The sequence below is a fragment of the Lycium ferocissimum genome, chromosome 5 (genome assembly GCF_029784015.1).
Source record: "Lycium ferocissimum isolate CSIRO_LF1 chromosome 5, AGI_CSIRO_Lferr_CH_V1, whole genome shotgun sequence".
NCBI classification, from domain to species: domain Eukaryota; kingdom Viridiplantae; phylum Streptophyta; class Magnoliopsida; order Solanales; family Solanaceae; genus Lycium; species Lycium ferocissimum.
In genome coordinates, this window is record NC_081346.1 from 68,729,749 (window position 1) to 68,749,324 (window position 19,576).

Below are 19,576 nucleotides of genomic sequence, written 5' to 3' on the forward strand. Positions count from 1 at the left end.
GAGGATAGGCAAGTTCATTCAAATGAGAACAAAAGTTGTTTTGCGTTAAAATTTCAAAGATCATCTGATAGTTAGTGTAACATATGTGAAAATTGCTATTAAAGTCGAATGATAATTACTGGACCTATAAATTTTAGCGAACCTTGATGCGTTTTTTAAATGTTAATATTCCCCGGTTCATTCTCTTTAAATCTATACATTTATTGTCATTTAACTAGAGGCTTAGAGTTTAGTGTGTATTCTTAGATTTATGGCTTATTAATCTTCTCATCATCCGTATAACTTCATGTATTCTTTCATTTCATTAATGATATCTTGTTGCTCTGGTCTATTTTAGATCTCGTTACTGTTATAAAAGATGGATAATGATATAGATATGGATTTCGTCATTAAAATGATTTATTGTGAATTATGTAAAAGTAAAGAAGCGGAATAACGTAAATTGGGATGACATTATCATTAATTTACGTTGTAGTAGAGGTATGATTTATTATGATAAAAAAGGACTAAAGGCATTGGCGGACACTCTTTCTAAAGAGACCAAAAAGTTTATTAAACTTTTAGGTGTTGCTGGATATAGTTGGAACAAAAAAAAATGTTGCAACATGTGATTGGGAGGTTTGACAGAAACTAGATTGGGTAAGTTTGTTTCAACTCACCACATATTTATGATTAATTGTTTTCCTCTAAGAATGTTTTCCTTGATTTATTTTCTTTTATAGGATCCTCCAATTTAGTTTAGAGAAATTGGGCTAAAATATTATAATATCTTAGTTGAGATGTTTGTTCATATCTATGTACTTGTACCCGAAGAAATCTCAAATAGCTCAGGAAAGAGGACTGTCACTGCCACTAGTGAGTCACTCTTTTTCAAAAAAGATAAGGACTCTCACTATAAAGACTTTTAGTAGCAGCAGTAGAAGAGTTAACTTCTTTCACAGTTGTGACTTAATAATGTGGTCGTCTACGCGGATGCCGCGGCCCTCACATGTCACCCAATGTGCCGCCACCCCCTATGCTTGATGTGGACGCTACGAGACTTGACAAAGATATTGGTAGAGAATTAAAAGAACATGCACACGAGCATAAAATTAGAGTGGATATTATAGGTATTCTGCAAGCATTTTACAACAGCCCTATTGCTTTGGGTGCATGGAAGACGATGGGGCTTGAGGGGAAATTAGATTTTCTTAACAATTTTGTTATAATCAAAACAAAGACGGCAAAAAAATGATTACTTTAAACACTTTTGTATTTTTTCTTTCCTATGTTGATACTTTTGTTTCTTTCCTATTTCCTATGTTGTTACTTTTGTACTTTTGTGTATGTCTCAATGAATCTATTTTGAATGATAACCAATTGCACTAGTTTAATTACTTGTTCTTATAAATAATTATGTTATGACTAAAATCAATAATCTTACATAATTAATAGTATAAGAACCAAATTAGCACACAATGCCTTTTGTTTGATTAGCACCCAATGTCTATTTTAAAAGTATAAGATACTTATTTCCTATGAGACATTTTTTTTTTACCATGCGCACTTTTGCATTTTGCTGTTCCACTTGAGACTTGTTTTTCCAATTCTTCATCAAGAAAGGACTACCTACATCCTTTTTTAGATTTGGTTAAATTTTATTGGATTTAAATCCATAAAATAATTTAAACCAAATTAAATTCAAGATATATTAGTCCAAATAAATATTGGCAATCTATCAGTACCACAATTCCGATTAAAATTTATTGGATTTACTGATAAATATATATATACACACACTAGATGGGATGAAGCCTGTGCTAGCACGGGCCCAAGCGCTGTGTTAGGGCGAATAATTTTTTTTTGTTATAAAAATAATTTGTTGAAATATTAGCACTTTTTGTCCTTTAAATATTGATAATTTAATTTTAGTTATTATAATTTGAATTAAACACATTTAATTTTTAATAAATTATAATTTTTTATCAAACACATTTAATTTCCAATGCATTTTTTTTATCTCTTCGACTGTGAAGCTTTACAAATTACTAATTATTACATACTAAATCATTCAATTATGACTATATTATATTTAGTGTATATTGTTACTCTATATTTAAAGTAATAAAAATTTCAAAATGTAACGTAAAAAAATTGTTTTTCATTTAAATGTAAGTTTTTGTTTCAAATGGTAGATTTATTTTCAAAAAAATCGCTTAGTTTTTAATTAAACTTTATGAGGGAAAGGTTTACGGAAAATCTTTTCACATATTTGTGTAGCATTACATTTTGTAGAAGTGAACTAAAAGAACTATTTCTTGGTTTACAAAAGAAAAGTGCAAGGAGTATTTGATTTAACGAAGTTTTGATTTTCGCAACTTACCAACACCAAAAATCAATGGTCCTGTTACTTTTCGTGATTAATTAAACTTCATTCCAAACCAAAGAAACATGGGTTAACTCAACTTTATTGGAAAAAAATGTTTAATATTCAAAAATTTGAAATATTACTCTCTACGTCCTATTCAAATTTAATATCTTCGTTATTAGTCAATGAAATTAACCTCCATAAAAAATAAAAAGAACTTGACTGTTAGAGCCTGGAGGCTAAACATACCATCGAAGCTTTATGTGTAAGATAGCGAGAAGGACAAATTCCTCCATAAATGTATGAAATCAACTTCAAATAAAAAGAAATTAAAAAAATTCATATCCTTGCAGAGTGAATATGTGGATGTACATTTACTTTCCAAGGATATGTGAGAAGCCAAAAAATAAAGTAAAAAAGGTAAAGATAAATTTGTACTAATATGTGAGTTAATTGCAATGCGTTGCAGAGTCAATTGCCAAGTGTAGAAAAACTTCAAATGGGACCCACTTCTCTACAGAAAGAAGCAGACAATTCTGTGGAGAAACTAACAAAAATATCCATTGAAATACTCGTGAAATGACAAAATTACTCTCAGTTGGATTTTAAACCCAATCAAGCACAGACGACGATCTTGCATCATTAGTCACTCTTCTATATAGTAGTTAAAAATGATTTAATGGAAAACCTAGAAATTGAATTGTTTTTAGATATATCAATGACATTAGTTAATACTGCAGATAATGAGGATGAAGACAATAATTTAGCAGGAGAATCGCAGCCTTTCGATAATACCGAAGATATTGATAAGTTCTTGCAGAAATTTAAGAGCCAGGTGGAAGAATGTTCTCACAAGTTGATATGAAAAAGAAAAATGAAATGATAAGAGGACCCAACAATAATGCTGAAAGAAGACCTTTAATAAAGAATACATCAGCTTTAATAAAGTTGTTTGTATTGTTTTTTTTTTTTTAACTTTTTTCAAAGGCATTTATTTGTATTATTGTGCCTTTTCTTTTTATCTTGTCGGCCAATTATGTAAAATTATCGGTCATTTTATTATTTTTTACTTTAGCAGTTTGCTGTATCGATCCGCTAATCACAGTTTGTTGTATCGATCCGCTAATCATACTTACACACACACACACACACACGCACACGTTGGCTTCCACGTACTTGGTATCAGAGCCAATTTTTTTGACATGCCTCTGATACCAAATATTTTCTAGAATGATTTATTGTGAATTCTGTAAAAGTAAAGACTGCAATGATGTAAATTGGGATGACATTATCATTAATTTACGTCGTGGTAGAGGTATGATTTGTTATGATAAATAAAGATCGAAGGCATTGGCGGGTGCTATTTCTAAAGAGACCAAAAGTTTATTAATCTCTTAGGTGTTGCTGGATATAGTTGGAACAAAAAAACCAATGTTGCAACGTGTGATTGGGAGGTTTGGCAGAAACTAGATTGGGTAAGTTTGTTTCAACTCACCACATATTTATGATTAATTTTTTTCTACTAATAATCTTTTCCTTGATTTATTTTCTTTTATAGGATTCTCCTATTAAGTTTAGAGAAATTGGCCTGAAATATTATAGGCTCTTGGTTGAGATGTTTGTTGATACCTCTGTACACAAGAAATCTCAAGTAGCTCAGGAAACCGCCATCGCATTGCATCGCCACTAGTGAGTTAGACTTTTTTTTTTTAAAAGATAAGGACTCTTACTATGAAGACTTTTAGTAGCAACAGTGGAAGAGCTAACTCTTTTGAAGCAGGACATAATAATGTGACCGTCTCTATGCCTGGATGTTTGGCCTCTCACAAGCCACCCAATGTGCCGTTACCCCCTATGCTTGACGTGAACGCTATGAGACTTAGTGGATATATTGACAGAGAATTAAAATAACTTGCGCACGAGCATAAAATTAGGGTGGATACTGCAGGTATTCTACAAGCATTTTACACCAGCCTTATCGCTTTGGGTGCATGGAAGACAATTTGGATTGAGGGGAAATAAGATTTTCTTAACAACTTTATAATAGTCTTGAAGAATATCTCCCATACTGTAAATTAAAACATACTTGGTGTCAAAGCCAATTTTTTTTGACATGCCTCTGATATCAATTATATATATATATATATGTTCAGTATATTTAAAGACTATTACAAAAGCTCATTACCGACCGATCCAACATACTTGGAAAATATAGACCTATTCTTTAGCTCCTTAGTAAAACGTGCATAACTTTTTTGCACAGGGATTCGTTTGGGCTCCACCATATGTGGATGGAAAGGTATTTCAAAGGGCTATAACTTTCATTTTTAAAATTTTCTTAGGCAAAACACATAAACAAGCCCTCTAACTTGGCTCGAGCTGGCAAGTATGACCTCAAACTTTGCTAATGCACAAGTGGGAAGAGAGAGAAAGCAAATTGGAGGCTTAAATTGCTTGTTTTCGGGTGTATCTCACGCGAATTGCCACATAGGACGCATGTGTCTGCTTGTTCGAGTTTTGGCAAATTTAAGTGTCTATTTGTGCACTAGCTAAGTTTGAGGTCATACTTGCCAGCTCAAGCCAAATTAGAGGGCCTGTTTATGTGTTTTGCCATTTTCTTAAATTCCTTATAGATTTTCCGAATACTTACTTTAAGCGAGTCTTAGTGAAAACTCATTTGAAACATGCTCCGTAGAGTAGCTCCCCTTTACCTTGCCCAAAGACTCTTCTTATACCTTTTATAGGTTTCAAAACACTTCCTATACTTCCCATCTTGGTTCCATTATAAAGCTGTACAGAATTCTAGATAAAGAATGTAAGAACATGCGTATTATTAGAATAATAAGAATTCAATCCAAATCAGATAAATTATAATTATCCCCTTAATCCTCCCATCTTTCACTCTTCGATATAATATAATTTGAAATTTCCAGAAATATCTACGTAATCATATTTTCAGTTAATGCAATATTATACAACATAATATCCGGGGAAAACATTATACATAATATTTACCTTATATAAAAGTGTATAAAAGGTGTTTACACACAAATATGAACTAAAACCGGGCAACAAACTCAAAATAAGAGCTAAAGAGAATAAATATTTTCTCCCAGAGTATAGTTTTCCCAAATAGAAATACCAATTAATTTTTAAAATAAATACCCAAATATAATGCCTCGTAAATTTTTGAGAAATTAACATTAATAGCCGCCCACTAAAATAATAGCCATCAAATGCATATTTTATGTAATCATATATTAATATACTTTTTGATACAAAATAATACTGAATTTGGGAAGCGAGTGTAATTATTTTTGATCGATTGACAAAATATTTAACTTGCCCTAAATTTTTTAAAATCCTCATGGATTTAAGCCCTTCATGAGTACATGCCGGGCAAAGTCGGGTCAACTAAACAAACCCGTAAGCCCAACTCTACCTCTAACTAAGGTTAATGATTAACTAACTAACCATGGTTACTTTTCTCTCTCATTTCATTTCAAAGATCTGTTACAATCCATAGGGTTTTCGAACCGTTAAATTTTCGAATAAAATCCATCAAATATTTCAATTATAATTTGTTTTTTGGTGATTATATATGGAGATTCAACCATTAATGGAATTTTCTCAAAGGAGAAATATTGACAACAAGCGACCTCGAAAACGACCTCGTTTAACATGGGATGTGGGACCACCAATTATTCAACCTCCAATTCCTAAGGTATTTTATTTGAAAATTATTTACTTAAATATGTATTTTGTTTTAATTGTGTTTTGATTATGTGAAGTTCGTTTGTAATTTGTACCAACTAGGCCTCAATTTTGAATTATTGCATTTTGAATTTTATTTATTGTGTTTTATTATGTGAAGATTTGTGAAGTTTTTTTTTTTTTTATCAACTAGGACTTAACTTTAGCTAAATGAATTGATGCATTTTGAAGTTTGTATATGTTAATAGCATTTTTGGTGCCTCTATAATTGATAAATTCTAATTTTGATCCTTGTAATATCTGACTAAGCGCATTTAACCTTCAATTAACAGAAATGTGCACTTTTGATGCTTTTGCTTGTGAATATTCACAAATTTACCATAGTTATTAGTCGCTCCGCCACTTTTGAAGTTTGTTTATGTTAATAGCAGCATTTTTGGTGCCTCTATTATTGAAAATTCTGATTTTGATCCTTGTAATATCTGACTAAGCGCATTTAACCTTCAATTAATAGAAAAGTGCATTTTTGATCCGTTTGCTTGTGAATATTCACAAATTTACCACAGTTATTAGTCGCTTTGCCACTTTTGAAGTTTGTTTATGTCAAGAAAATTGCTAAAATATGTGAATTTGGAGTTCATTTGAAAAAGAATTGAAAATTAGTTAAAAATGTAGTAGTATTAGTTTGTGCTGGTATTTTATTTTGTGAAGTTTGTTTGTATCAGCTAGGGCTCAGTTTCAGCTACATGAATTGTTGCATTTTGAAGTTTGTTTATTGATAAATTCTAATTTTGATCCTTGTAATATCTGTCTAAGCACATTTAACCTTCAATTAATAGAAATCTGCACCTTTGATCCCTTTGCTTGTGAATATTAACAAATTTACCATAATTATTAGTCGCTTCGCCACTTAACTGCCCAATTTATTATGTTAATTAAGCTTGTACTGTTACTCCATATTTGAGGGTAATATAGTTCTAAAAGTAGTTCAAGTACGACATACTTCTTACATGAAAGGACTAAAAACACACATTTCGATTAAGTGAAGGTTAAATGTGCTTATCAAAATCAGAGTATATCTATAATTTAGGGAACAAAAATGCTATTAACCCATTGGTATAACATGTGAATTCAGAGTTCATTTGTTTTGAGTTGGAACTGAAATTTGTAATGTGAGAATCATAAGGTAGCTGGAGGGGTACTTGTGAAAGATGAGCTAGACATTAACGTTCATCAAGAATGTTGATAAAAGCCACGTTAGGCCTAGAAGCTTGAATTTGAAGTACCTTCTTTATGAGAAGATGTAGGTTGTTTAGTAAGGCAGTTCATTCTTGCCATTAAAAGGGTGCTAAAAATTATGGGTCTTGAGTAGCTTATTCCAAAAAAAGAATAAAAAAAAATTACGGGACTTGAGGTAGTTTTTAGACTAGGATTGCGTCCGAAGTCAAACTTCTTAACGGGAATAAGGATCAGAACTCAATATGGAGTTTTATGGGAGAAAACAAGGTTGTTTTCGTAAAATGGTAGTTGGCATAAAGTTTATATTTTGAGGCAAATTTGCTTGAAAGGGTTATTTATTATGACAACATCCTCCATGTCTCGAACTTTGACTACAGTTTGGGCACTGATACGTTTTTTAGTTGATTTTTGCGCTACTACTGGCTTTTTTACTTTATAGGTAAATAGAATTTTGTTGTATGGGATGAAGGTAACTATGCATTTCCAGATGTCTTATAGAGTGAGTGTCTAAAATTTGTTTTAGAAAACTGAGTCAAGAAAATTTGTTCAAAACGGAAAATAAATGAATGAAACCCTTAAAAACCATGTTTAGGTGGAGCTATTGGTTAGTGGTTGGCTGCTTGTGTTCTTTTCAGGAACCTTAACTACTGTGGGAGAATTTTGTTTCAAAGACCAAAAATTACTTGATCAGAAAAGAAAAAAATTGTTTCAAAGACCAAAAATCAAAAGTTATTTTCCAAAAGTTGTCTCTGAAAGGCTATGTATGTCTATATAGTTGCAGTAGAATAAATGTATGCTTTTGGAATCTTTACCATGTAAGCTCCTATGTTTTGAGAAACTGATGTCAGCTTGTCCTTGTCCTCTTCCCGTGTCTACATAAGGGACTGGAAACTATTGTCACTTTTGACACTGATAAGGCTTGCAAATTAGAGTCTGTTTGGATGGGCTTCTAACTTATGGCTTATATAGTCTGTTTGGATGGGCTTATAACTTATGGCTTATATAGCATAAGCCATAAGTTAGGAGTCCTAAGTTATGGCTTTTGGCTTATTTTTGTTATTTTGATTTAAAACAAGTGCTTAAAAGCACTTTTTTATCACCCAAACATTAGAAAAGTGCTTAAAAGCTATTTTGGCTTAGAAGCACCTAAAATAAGCCAATCCAAACAGGCTCTTAGTCTCCTTGGGAAAAAGGATGAAAATAAATCTCAGGAAATGATACAGTGGCGATACTAAATGTTCATTAGCTTTTAGTTATGCGTGAATATCTGTTTGAGAAAAAAATGCTTTTCCATAGAATATGTTTGGTTTTTTCTTTTCCTTCTCGTTGGAAACTTGAATTAATCCTTAAAATTTCTGAAAGTCCAGAAAGACCTTACATGGTAATTGGAAATGAATGGTCTATTATGAGTTATCTTCATTTTGAACGCACTTGAGGCATTTAGAGGTAGCATGCATACTTGAATGTTAAACGTAGATGGAATGTTTGAGGCTATCAATGGAGCTTTGGCAAAATTGTTACCAAGCGTATAGAAGAATGTGTTGGAAAAATGGCTGGCCATCTACTGATAGAAGGAGACCTATAAGATGTGTTATATGGTGTTGCTTTCTGGAAATTAGTAGTATCTTTTATCCTATTGCCATCGCAAATTAACAATGTTAGAGATTTCCATGGCATGCGTTTTGGTCTGGAAAGTTTGGCACTTGTATCAACTAGCAATTTTTCTTGATGAGTCTCTTAAATTTCTTTTTTGATGAGTGTATCAGTTAGCAAGTCTCAATATTCTGGAACAGGATGCAGTCATTATATTCCTATATCTCATCAAGCATTTGAGGTTTCATGTTCTTGTATCTCATTGAGCATTTAATAAGTAATAACATTACTCGCTTATCTGTCAAGGGTAAGTGCTGGGGAGATACCATTTGGAATGTCAATTCTGTGCCTTTCTGTTTGCCTGCTAAATATCATGCTCGTATCATTTCCTATCATCACACATAGGATAGGAGTAAGGTGTTCATATGCTATAGACATAGTGTTGCAAATCATGATGTAGTCCAAATCAGTCAATAAATATGCGGTATCATTTGATATGCTATAAGTGAAATCTCTGAATTATGTCTTTTGAGAAAAAGGCATTGGGAAGGAACGGAATATAATATTTTTATAAAATTTAGGTTCTTCCAACAATATACTATGGGCAAGAATTTGGAAATGGAGCAGGGCTGAATTATGCTTATTCTTCAATATATTACAAAGGGATCCCTCATAATGGATCCCCTCCTCGGAGACCGGATGATAAAGATGGCCACTATGTGTTTTCCATTGGGGAGAACTTAACTTCTCGCTGTAAGTTGCCTTTTTGTTCTCGTAAATTATTTTATTTCTATTGGTAACTCCACATTGCAAGTGTAACAGGATTTCTAATGTGTTACAGTCGGGCAAGTGATTCTGTCTTTCCATGTTGAAAAGGCCTTCTATTATTTATAAACAATAAAGAGGCTTTTCTATTTTTTTTTTATTAGAAGTTGCATTAGATTTTGACTATTCGTACCTAAGATCTACATCTTACTTTCCCTTCTATCAAATGAGTTATGATCTTAGTATTCGGGCTTTGGTCTAGTGTCTATTGGTAAGAGCACGATTGTGATGTTTTGGTTAATAGCACATCACGGGTTCGAACCGTACCACAAATAAAAGCATGGTATTTAGGTGGGGAAGAGTTATAGAGGGGCGGCTCCATTATCCACCATGTTTTGAACCGTGTGCCACTGGCCTTCGATGATTTTGTGGTTATTAAAAAAGATTTAGAATCTTAGCATCTAAATTGTATTTTTTAACTTGATTCTAGCACTTGACAAATTGCACAAGCTAGCAGTATTTCAAGTAGTACTAATCATTCTAGATGTCCTTGTGTAAGTGTCTTAAGAGAATGGAGATATGCTCTTATAAGTGAATGTGAGTTGTAATGCTGCAAACTATGATATGAGCTTGCAAAGTTGAATTAGCCTTGGCCAAGGATATAAGGTACCAACTGGTTACTAGAATTTTTTTTGTACCAACTGGTTACTAGAATTTTTTTCTTTTTACTGATAAAAGAAATCATCCCAATTTCTGTTCTGGCAGAGCGAGAATTCTTGGCTTTCTGTGGGGCCTAGTTTTGTTCCCTGGTGATTTTTATCGAATATGCTCTAGTCCAAAATGATGAAGTATTGAGGTCATCATTCTCTCCATTATTTGTATGATGCGGCTTATCCACAACTGAGATACTAAGTATACTTTAGGGCATAGTAACACAGTCCCGTGAAAATTAATTGACTATCCTCTTGAGGGTTATTATACCTGTGTTTTGGATATTTTTTGTTCAAGTACCATCATCACAATTCTTTTCTATCAGAGTAAATACAGGATGGCACAGTTTCTTTCCAATTATCTTTCCAATTATCACCTTAACCTAGATTTGGCAATCGGCATAGTGAACTGACATCTACAATTAGCGGGATGATCACATGCAACTGCACCAAAATGATTATCCTGTAAAGAGTTATGTTCGTAACATTTGCTTCTCTTTCCTAATCCACTCCTTGCTGTATTTGCAGATAGGATACTCAGCAAAATGGGGGAAGGTTAGTTATTCCCCTCTCTTTTTTCCTTTCCTGAATCTTGCGTCCTTTTCTTTCTATGTTTTGGGGAGGGGGTGGTTATTTTGTTTTATACACATATAATGTCGTTGTACTTTCTGTTATTGAAGCAATCTTAATTATGTTTGAATAAATCCTTTTCTTTTCCTGCTAGCCTGCTTAAGATCATTTTGCCAAACCGCTTTTCTCTTGATATCTTGGCTAAATGGTCACATGTTTTTGTCGTTTTTTCCTGCTGTTTTTCCATTTAGTGAGTTAAAAGATGGTTAAAAAAAGAAATGGCCTGTGATCTTTGTTACTCAGTATTTTTCTATTCAGTTTCACTGAGCATTGACAGATCATGACTACGTGTCCGCTTATCAAGGTTGGTACTTTTGGTAGTGTCTATTGACAGATTGCCCAAATGATACAGAAATATTAAATTAATTCTTGAGAAGCTTCTAAGTTCTAATAGTGCACTTCTTGCACTTCTCATGTGGAACATATTTTAGTTCATTTATTTAGCTGTATCTATTTGGTACCTAATTGCAGGGACTTTTGGGCGAGTCCTTGAATGCCTCGACAACGAAACGAAGGAACTTGTGGCAATTAAAGTTGTTCGTTCAATACATAAATATCGAGAAGCAGCAATGATTGAGATAGATGTCCTACAGAAACTTGTCAGGCATGATCTTGGTGGCAAACGGTAGGAATTATTGTTTCCTTTTGTGTTCCTTTACTGACAGCTGAAATTGAAGTGATTCTAGTACCACTTCCTTTTATTCTTGCAGTTGTGTGCAAATAAGGAATTGGTTTGACTATCGTAATCATATATGTATTGTAAGTAAATATTAGTGCTTATGATTTGATTGGATTTGGAGGGGCAGCTAAGCTCCTTCTTGTATGATAATTCTGGGTGTAAAAACTTGAGAATGGATTTAATTGGTCTTAACAGGTTTTTGAGAAGCTTGGTCCAAGCTTATACGATTTTCTTCGCAAAAACAGCTATCGTTCATTTCCCATTGATCTTGTACGGGAGTTTGGAAGACAACTTTTGGAGTCTGTAGCATGTGTGTGAACTAATCTTTACCAGACTTTTCTGTTAATTTTCAGAAGCTTTATGAGGCTCAGATCGTGTTACCATTTTAAGTTGGATTTTATGTTGCACATATGATTACTTTCGGAGCAAGGGAGCATCTCTACTTATATGCTTGCGAATATTTATTCTAGGAATATTGATGTCCATAAACTCTAGCAGTTTGCTCATTCCTATTTCTTCTTGCAGTTATGCATGATATGCGACTGATTCACACTGATCTGAAGCCAGAAAATATTCTCCTCGTTTCATCAGAGTATGTCAAAGTTCCAGAGTACAAGGTAATCCATCATATACTATGTCTTATTGAAATTGCTTGTCAATAGCATTGTGATTATGAGAATCAACTCAATATTTGTGTAATCAGGTTTGCTAAAGAACAACATGTGGATTAGCATTTTGGCCTTTCTATCAACGTAGACAATGCAAACTGAAGTTTTCTGGGCATTTTCTTCTTATTCTTTGGCTTTATTAGTCTCTCTCTCTCAATAATTGGCACATGTAGGGGATAGGGAGAGAGATGTCTTGGTAGTGTTTAGTCTATCTGCATTGCGCCTATGGTTTCTCTCCTGGACCATGTAAAAGCTAATGCTTACTCTTTCAAAATAGGATGGTTATTTTCCAAATTTTAGCAATGGATTTTCTTCATTTCAAGTTACTTTTCTGGCTCCTCTTTTTTTTTTTTTTTTTTTTAAATATAAAAATAACAGATTTTATATATCATCAGCAGCTGTGCTGCTTTTCTGACCCCTTTTGTTGTCAGTAAATAGAGCCATTTCTTGTAATACAAAATTTTGCCTTAAATAACTTCAGCTCTTGTAAAAAGATACTGAATATTATTGTCTTGTTTTTGGTGTGACAAATTTTTCACTTTGCTCTTTGAAGGTCTAACTCTAATCTAGTCTGCTACAATGATAATCTATTGAAGCTTTTACTCAGCCTAGTTAAACTAAGTCATCCATTTAGAATGAGGGAATAAGAACAAAAGATTAAAATAATCAAAGTGTCTCTGACTTCACTGTGCTCTTCAGCGTTTAAACAGATTAAACAGCACTACCTTGTTGCCTAATGTCATGACAGGAATACATGATACATATTTTATGCACCCGCTTGATCGGTTCAGATTGTAAAAGTAATAAAGCGTAAGATTAAATATGAGGTAGGGAGGTAAATGGACATCTTTAACCTAGTATTCCATCCAATTTCCTCCTTTTTTTTTTTTTTTGTTTTTTACTATGAGCACCTGCATTGATGTAAGAGTCTGCGGTTTATAATGGAGAGTCAAATGTGGTGTATAGAAGTGCTGCCATTTAGCCTTTTTTGGGACAGTGAAAAGTATTAAAGAACAGGGAGAAAATGTTGATCTTTTAAGATAGTGTTATTCTACCCGCAAGGATGGCTCAGTTGGTTGATCATGGGGCTTTCATAATGAAGGTCTCAGGTTCGAAACCTCTGCCTACAACAACAGGGGATTTGCCTTCTGATTCGAGCTCGTTGCATGGGGCTTGTCTAGTGCGGATTATCTCTCCTGTGTGGTTTGCGAGCTATTGCACAGGAGCTGGGTTTACCTTGTGCGCACCCAAAGGGTAGCGGCTGCGGGTTCCCATGTCATCAAAAAAAAAAAAAAAAAAGAAGAAGAAGAAGATAGTGTTATTCTTTTGGAATAACCCGAAAAAGAAAGTAGAATACTTTATTGAAGTAACATTTTCTCTGCTTTGTCAGTTTTTCTTGTTTTAGCTCTGAAACAGGAGATCGAGCAAGTTTGTTTTTGTTCTTCTATCCTTCTGCTCAATTTTTTCATACGAACTGCCTTTGTATGTATTGTAAACTTACCAATGGTTCCATCTACTTGGTTGGTTAGGAAGTAGAAACCAGGATCTAGCTCAGAGATTGTATAACATTAGCGTGTTATCATTATTACCTTCTTTTTCGGGAAAAAAAATAGCATGTCCTTTGTTTCTGAAATGGCATATCGCCTAGGTCGTGATTATTTTTTGATTTCTCCGCTTTCTGCAACATGAAAAGTGTTTACCACTGATGTCATTTTCCCCTTCTTGCCTGCTATGAAGTTCCTGCTGCGACCTGCAAAAGATGGTTCCTACTTCAAGAATGTACCCAAGTCAAGTGCTATTAAGCTCATTGACTTCGGCAGTACTACATTTGAACATCAGGATCATACTTATGTGGTGTCTACACGCCATTACCGTGCTCCAGAGGTTATTTTAGGTAGCTTCTATCTCTTTCAGATTTGCATCTTTAAGTTGCATCTTGTCAGTCTTTTAGTTTGTCTTATGCTGTTTTATAGGTCTTGGATGGAACTATCCCTGTGATATGTGGAGTGTAGGTTGCATACTTGTTGAGCTTTGCTCTGTAAGTGAGAGTTAATTATGTGTATGATTTTACATCCTTGTTTGTTAGTTATCTTGTTTGTTATGGTTTTCTTGTTCTCTTTTTTCTTTTTGCTCCTAAGTAGAGCATCTATGTTATTGAAAAGCTGGGATATTTATCATGATCTTCTTCACCTACTACTACCAAACTTAGTTACGTGAAGTTTGAGGCTAGGACTATTATGCCCTCTGATCTGTCCTAATCGTCTTAAATGGCAAGACAATACACGACCATAGCTCCTAATGCTATTTTGTCCATAATACACCTAAAACCCCAAGACCGAGGGTTATGAAGTGATTATTTAGCATTAACGAGTACCCAATGAGGTATGACTGGAGAAAATTGTTATGACACAGTTTTACAGTGGTTTCTGTGAACTACCCTAGACCTGTTGAATACAGTGGATATACTCAACGAAAATCCATGGTCAAATCATCCTTTCGACCTGTAACCCCTGAATGTGTGCTCCATGATGATCAATAGGCTTATCTTTTTTTGTTTGAGAAGGCTGTCATGATCCAGTGATGCACAGGTGCTTTCCGAAAAAGGTTCGGACCGTTCGGTTAGACATTGAAAAAATGTTCATCATCTGTTACATGGTTTCTGCATTTAATTGGATTAGTTAACTTCCTTTTCCTATTAATATTTTAGAAGATTTTGGGTCCAACTGCATGAATATAATGAGCATCCCTTGTTCTTTCTCAAAACAAATATAATGAGCATTGTTTGAAAATGTGGTAAATTATTTGAAAAAGACTGGGTGTGACGACAATAATGCTTGACATGAACTCTTGTTTCTCTTTCTAAAGGAAGGATTCTCATTTCGCATGCCAGCGGAGGAGTTAAATCCTTCTTTCTTGGAATCGCTTTATTCCTGTGATCTCGGGTCTAATTTAGGTCTAGGTATCTTTTCCTTTGCCAAACATTCTTGCCATGGAGTCCACACTTCTGTTTGTTGCACTGTAAGCTATTAATATTTATTTGTGGTTTTGCTTTCAAAAGTTGCACTTTACCCGGGCTCTGATATGATTGCTCTGTGACATTTGATTTTCTGACTTTCACTTATGAGCCCCCAAAACCTCAATGCATATATAGGGTGAGGCTCTTTTCCAAACACATGAGAACTTGGAGCATCTTGCGATGATGGAAAAGGTGCTAGGGCCTCTTCCTCAGCACATGGCTGTGAGAGCTGAGTAAGATTTTTGTTGCTTTTGGTTTTATTGGTTGTTTATGTTATTTCATCAAATAGAACAAGTTTTATTTGCCTCATTTTTTTGTAGCCGCCGTGCTGAGAAATATTTTAGAAGGGGTGCAAGGTTGGATTGGCCAGAACGCACAACTTCAAGTGAAAGTATGAGGGCTGTCTGGAAATTGCCTCGTCTCCCGGTAATTCCTGAGTCTAAGCTATAGCCAGTGGTGCAAATCTTTCTGTTTTAAATCCTGTGAGAATTTTCATGAGGCCTTGTTGCGATAAACTTCTCAACGAGCACAAGTGCAGATGTGTGAATTTTGCTTTTAGTATGTAGGATGTATCTCACTCATTTATCTTTTTTTCTTTTGTTTTTGGTTTTCCCTAGCTTTTAGCAACTGCATTGACAAATATATATATATGTTTATACCTTTGAGTTGGTAGTTTGAAAAGATATAGTATGAATGCTGTGAATAATACCTTTTCATGTTTTCTGGTGTTCTTTTTTTCACGCTCGGCCTTTTGTACGATCGTTTGATTAGGTTTCTCTGTTCTACAAGGGAAATGTTGAATTTGGGTAATATGAGTGATATCTTGATACGAAAAGCTTCCCAACTCCCTGTACATTGTTGAATAGTTTTGACTAAAAGAAATGCATGATTGGATATTGTAATTTGTTAGCGGTACTGATCCATTAGTTTATATCCTTGAGAATTAGTTGGTTCATTCATTAATTTCTGAGTATGTAGCCAAATTTGCCAAACGGATAATTGATCTATGAGTGCGTTGGAGCTTTAATATTCTGTTTTTTCTTTAAACCCCTTTCCATTAATTGAATTGTTTTTATTAGTTGTTATATTATCTCTATCATATTTCAGAACCTGATAATGCAGCACGTGGATCACTCTGCTGGAGATCTCATTGATCTTTTGCAAGGGATGCTTTGTTATGACCCAACAGAACGGCTGAAAGCTAGAGAAGCATTACGTCACCCCTTCTTCAGTAGAGATCTGAGAAGGTGTGGTTATTCAATGTAATTGACAACCTTTTATTTTCATCTGTGTTTCAGTTAAAATGATGTGTGAATGGGTCCTTATAATGAAATACCCTCCTCCTCCTCCTAACCACCCCCTCCCCCCCCAACCAAAAAAAAAAAAGAAAGGAAGATAATGAAACAAAAAGCAAATACTACAGAAGAAGATAGAAGATCAAGTAAGGAATTCGCGTGTCATATTTCCAGTATGCATGTCCTTGTGTTGTGTTACTTCTTTTGTCAGCTTTTATTTTAATGGCGTGATAATATGAAATTAATGTTGGTGGATTATTTAGACAAGTGTTGAAATATTGCTTAATACTCGTGAGTGGGTGAGTAGGTGGGCCTGAGTGCTGTTATGAATTTAGTAGATGTTGGATTGCGGAAGTGATTGAAAATGGTCAAGAAGGTGCCGTTTTACTTTCCCGATCTAGATAGTACTCTCTCTTGTTAAATTTCGGTGAGTAGTTGGACCAGCAGTGCAGAAATTCTGTAGATGTTGGATCTTAAAGTGATTGAAGTGTAAAGTAAGGTGGAGTTTTTTTACTTCCTGGAGTTACGTAATTCATTGGGAATGCTAAATTTTGCATTTCTTTTGGCAGTTTTAAATAAGTTCACATTAACGAAATTAATACACTTGGAATAACCATGTGTTTATCTTTCAGCTTACAGCTTGTTCAGTTGCTTTCTTCCTTAAGTTTCATTAATCTCTTATTTTGTTATCTCTTTCCTTGAGTTTTTAAAATGAAACACACTATGGCCTATTCCTTATAAATATTTGTTTCTTTAAAAAGGAAACAACTACCCCTTACCACATTACCTTTATATCCTCTTTTACAGCTTGGGAATCTTCGTGTTTTTCTTTTTTGTTTTTTGAGCACAATGGTTTGGGAATCTTGTTTTTGGAGGATGGTGGTGTAGCGGTTGATAGTGACTGATCCAGGATTTGCACATCTTGTTTTCTACTAATGGTTGGAGCTACCAAAAACTATATAAAGGAATGTAGCTTGTGAGTTGTGAGACTCGTTGCAACATCTAACATGTGGTTAACCTCTGGTCTCAAGGATTTTACTATCAAACCACTTATTTACGTAATGCTATGGGTTCGTATCCTGTTCTTTTACTTACTTTTAGTTTAATATCTTCATATTTCCGGCTGAACACCACTGTCTTGGGCCGAACCCAGAGCTACATAGCTGGGTCTGCCAGTGCTCATTGACATTTAGTTTCCTGGATATAAATGTTATCCCCTATGCAATGCATCTGGAGGCAGTTTGAATGGTTGATTAGTGCTCTTTGATTGTTGTAACTGAGCAAAATCTTGAGCAAAATCTTTTCTAAGGACAACACTTAGATAAAACTTTAGATAATGTTCTTTGTAAAAGCCTAAACATTGGCCTCCGTAACAGCAAGCACCATCTTGTTGATTCCTCTCTGGTGCGTGTATACAGTCTGTACAGTATGTATAAAATAGCCGTTAAGTGTTGGAGTGATGACAAGGCTCAAATTGTAGCAGAGACATTGCCGGTTGAACTTTCCATTTTCTCAAGTTTTTGTGATGGTTCACTGCAATATCTAACCTAATATGCTCTCATTGCATCCTTTTTGAGCTGTAATTGCTGGCAAGAGTAATGTTGTATACCTAATGGAATCTATATTGCTCCGACTCTTCATAAATGCTACCACACTCGTGTCGGATCCTTCAAAACTGCACTACTCTTGGAGGACTCTCGACACGCACCCAGCGGCATTTTTGAAGGGTCCAAGCAACAAAGATTGGAGTATTATAAGCTGCCTTTTGGTGATCTATCATAATAATCCCAATTCCCATCTTTGTTAGTGCCAAAGAGATTTAGTAGTTGGCCTCCTTTAGCAAAAGTGTGTCACTCTTTCAACTTTTGAGTTACCAACCTTTCATTCCCTACTAAATTTTCCATGTGTTTTTCTTTCTTTTCTATTGCTGTCACAAATTGACAAGGCAAAAGCTGTGGGAACGAGATCTTGCTCTCTTTAGAGTTCTTTTGTATTTGTACTGGTTTGAAACTCTAGATACGTAATGCATGTGATTTTACTTTATCTGGGGTTGAGTAAATGTGTCTTTCTCGAGCATTACTCAACCGGCATCAGTTATAGTCGGTTTCAGATCCACTAAAAACAGAAGTCTGGTATTTCAATGGAGAAAGGGGTGCAAGTGAACAGATAGCAGCTTGGAGAACCGCTATTTAAGACAACTGAAAACTACCAAGTGTTTAATGTATAGCTGTGTTTGAGTTAATGTGTCGTTGGCCTTCCTATTAAATCGTGCTATTTCAAAGCCGGCCTTTGAAACCTCCTTGAGTGAAGGTGAATCTAATTTTTATTGATGAATTAGATTTTGCCACGAAGTCAATTGTCTCTACCCATAGGTTGCATTGCTCTCCGTCGGTACTTTGACAAAGCACAATTGCTAGGCAATGGAGGAGGAATGACGTTTGTCAAAATTGGCGAAAAGTAAATTTTATCATATTGAAAATTGGCTACTTGGTGAAATCCTACCAAGAAAGGTAGAGGGACGGTCTCGTTATCCACCGGGTTTATCGCGTTACTGCTTCTTGGTTTTCCTTTTTTTGAAAACTAGATGTTTTTTTTCACTGTTTGGTGTAAGATACGATTGAATGCATGATTTGATTATGCTCAACATTTTATGTACCATTTTCTGGTTAGTAACATAAGATTGGATAACCAAGTGCAATTGGTGTTCAACTAATTTTTTATCATGTAAATTTTTCAAGCTATCGGTAGACTGAAGATAGGCTCATAATTTTGACACACCACAAAATAAGTGATATAGAGCCCCGTTGGATTAGCTGGAAAAAACTGACTTTTAAGCATAAGTGCTTAAGTATTTTTAAGTGCTGAAAGTTATTTTATAAATAAGCGTATTTGGATAAAAGTGCTTAAAGGGTTTTTAGAA

At 34.4% G+C, this 19,576-nt stretch overlaps 1 protein-coding gene across 5 annotated transcripts; it reads left to right on the top strand.

The window, feature by feature from the left end:
• The first annotated feature begins 5,789 nt into the window (after positions 1–5,789).
• LOC132057190 (serine/threonine-protein kinase AFC1) lies at positions 5,790–19,325 on the top strand. 5 transcript variants are annotated; one of them, XM_059449667.1, is made up of 13 exons: positions 5,790–6,071; positions 9,475–9,646; positions 10,897–10,923; positions 11,470–11,623; positions 11,709–11,757; positions 11,873–11,987; positions 12,203–12,294; positions 14,083–14,239; positions 14,319–14,383; positions 15,497–15,594; positions 15,682–15,787; positions 16,469–16,608; positions 18,767–19,325. In XM_059449667.1, the coding sequence occupies exons 1-13, from the start codon at positions 5,949–5,951 to the stop codon at positions 18,816–18,818; spliced, it is 1,350 nt and encodes a 449-aa protein (XP_059305650.1). In that variant the 5' UTR covers positions 5,790–5,948; the 3' UTR covers positions 18,819–19,325. The 5 variants fall into 5 exon arrangements, with proteins under 5 accessions (XP_059305650.1, XP_059305649.1, XP_059305652.1 ...); XM_059449666.1 differs by lacking the exon at positions 18,767–19,325 and adding an exon at positions 17,567–18,488; XM_059449669.1 differs by having other exon boundaries at positions 5,791–6,071; positions 18,751–19,325.
• Positions 19,326–19,576: the final 251 nt, after the last annotated feature.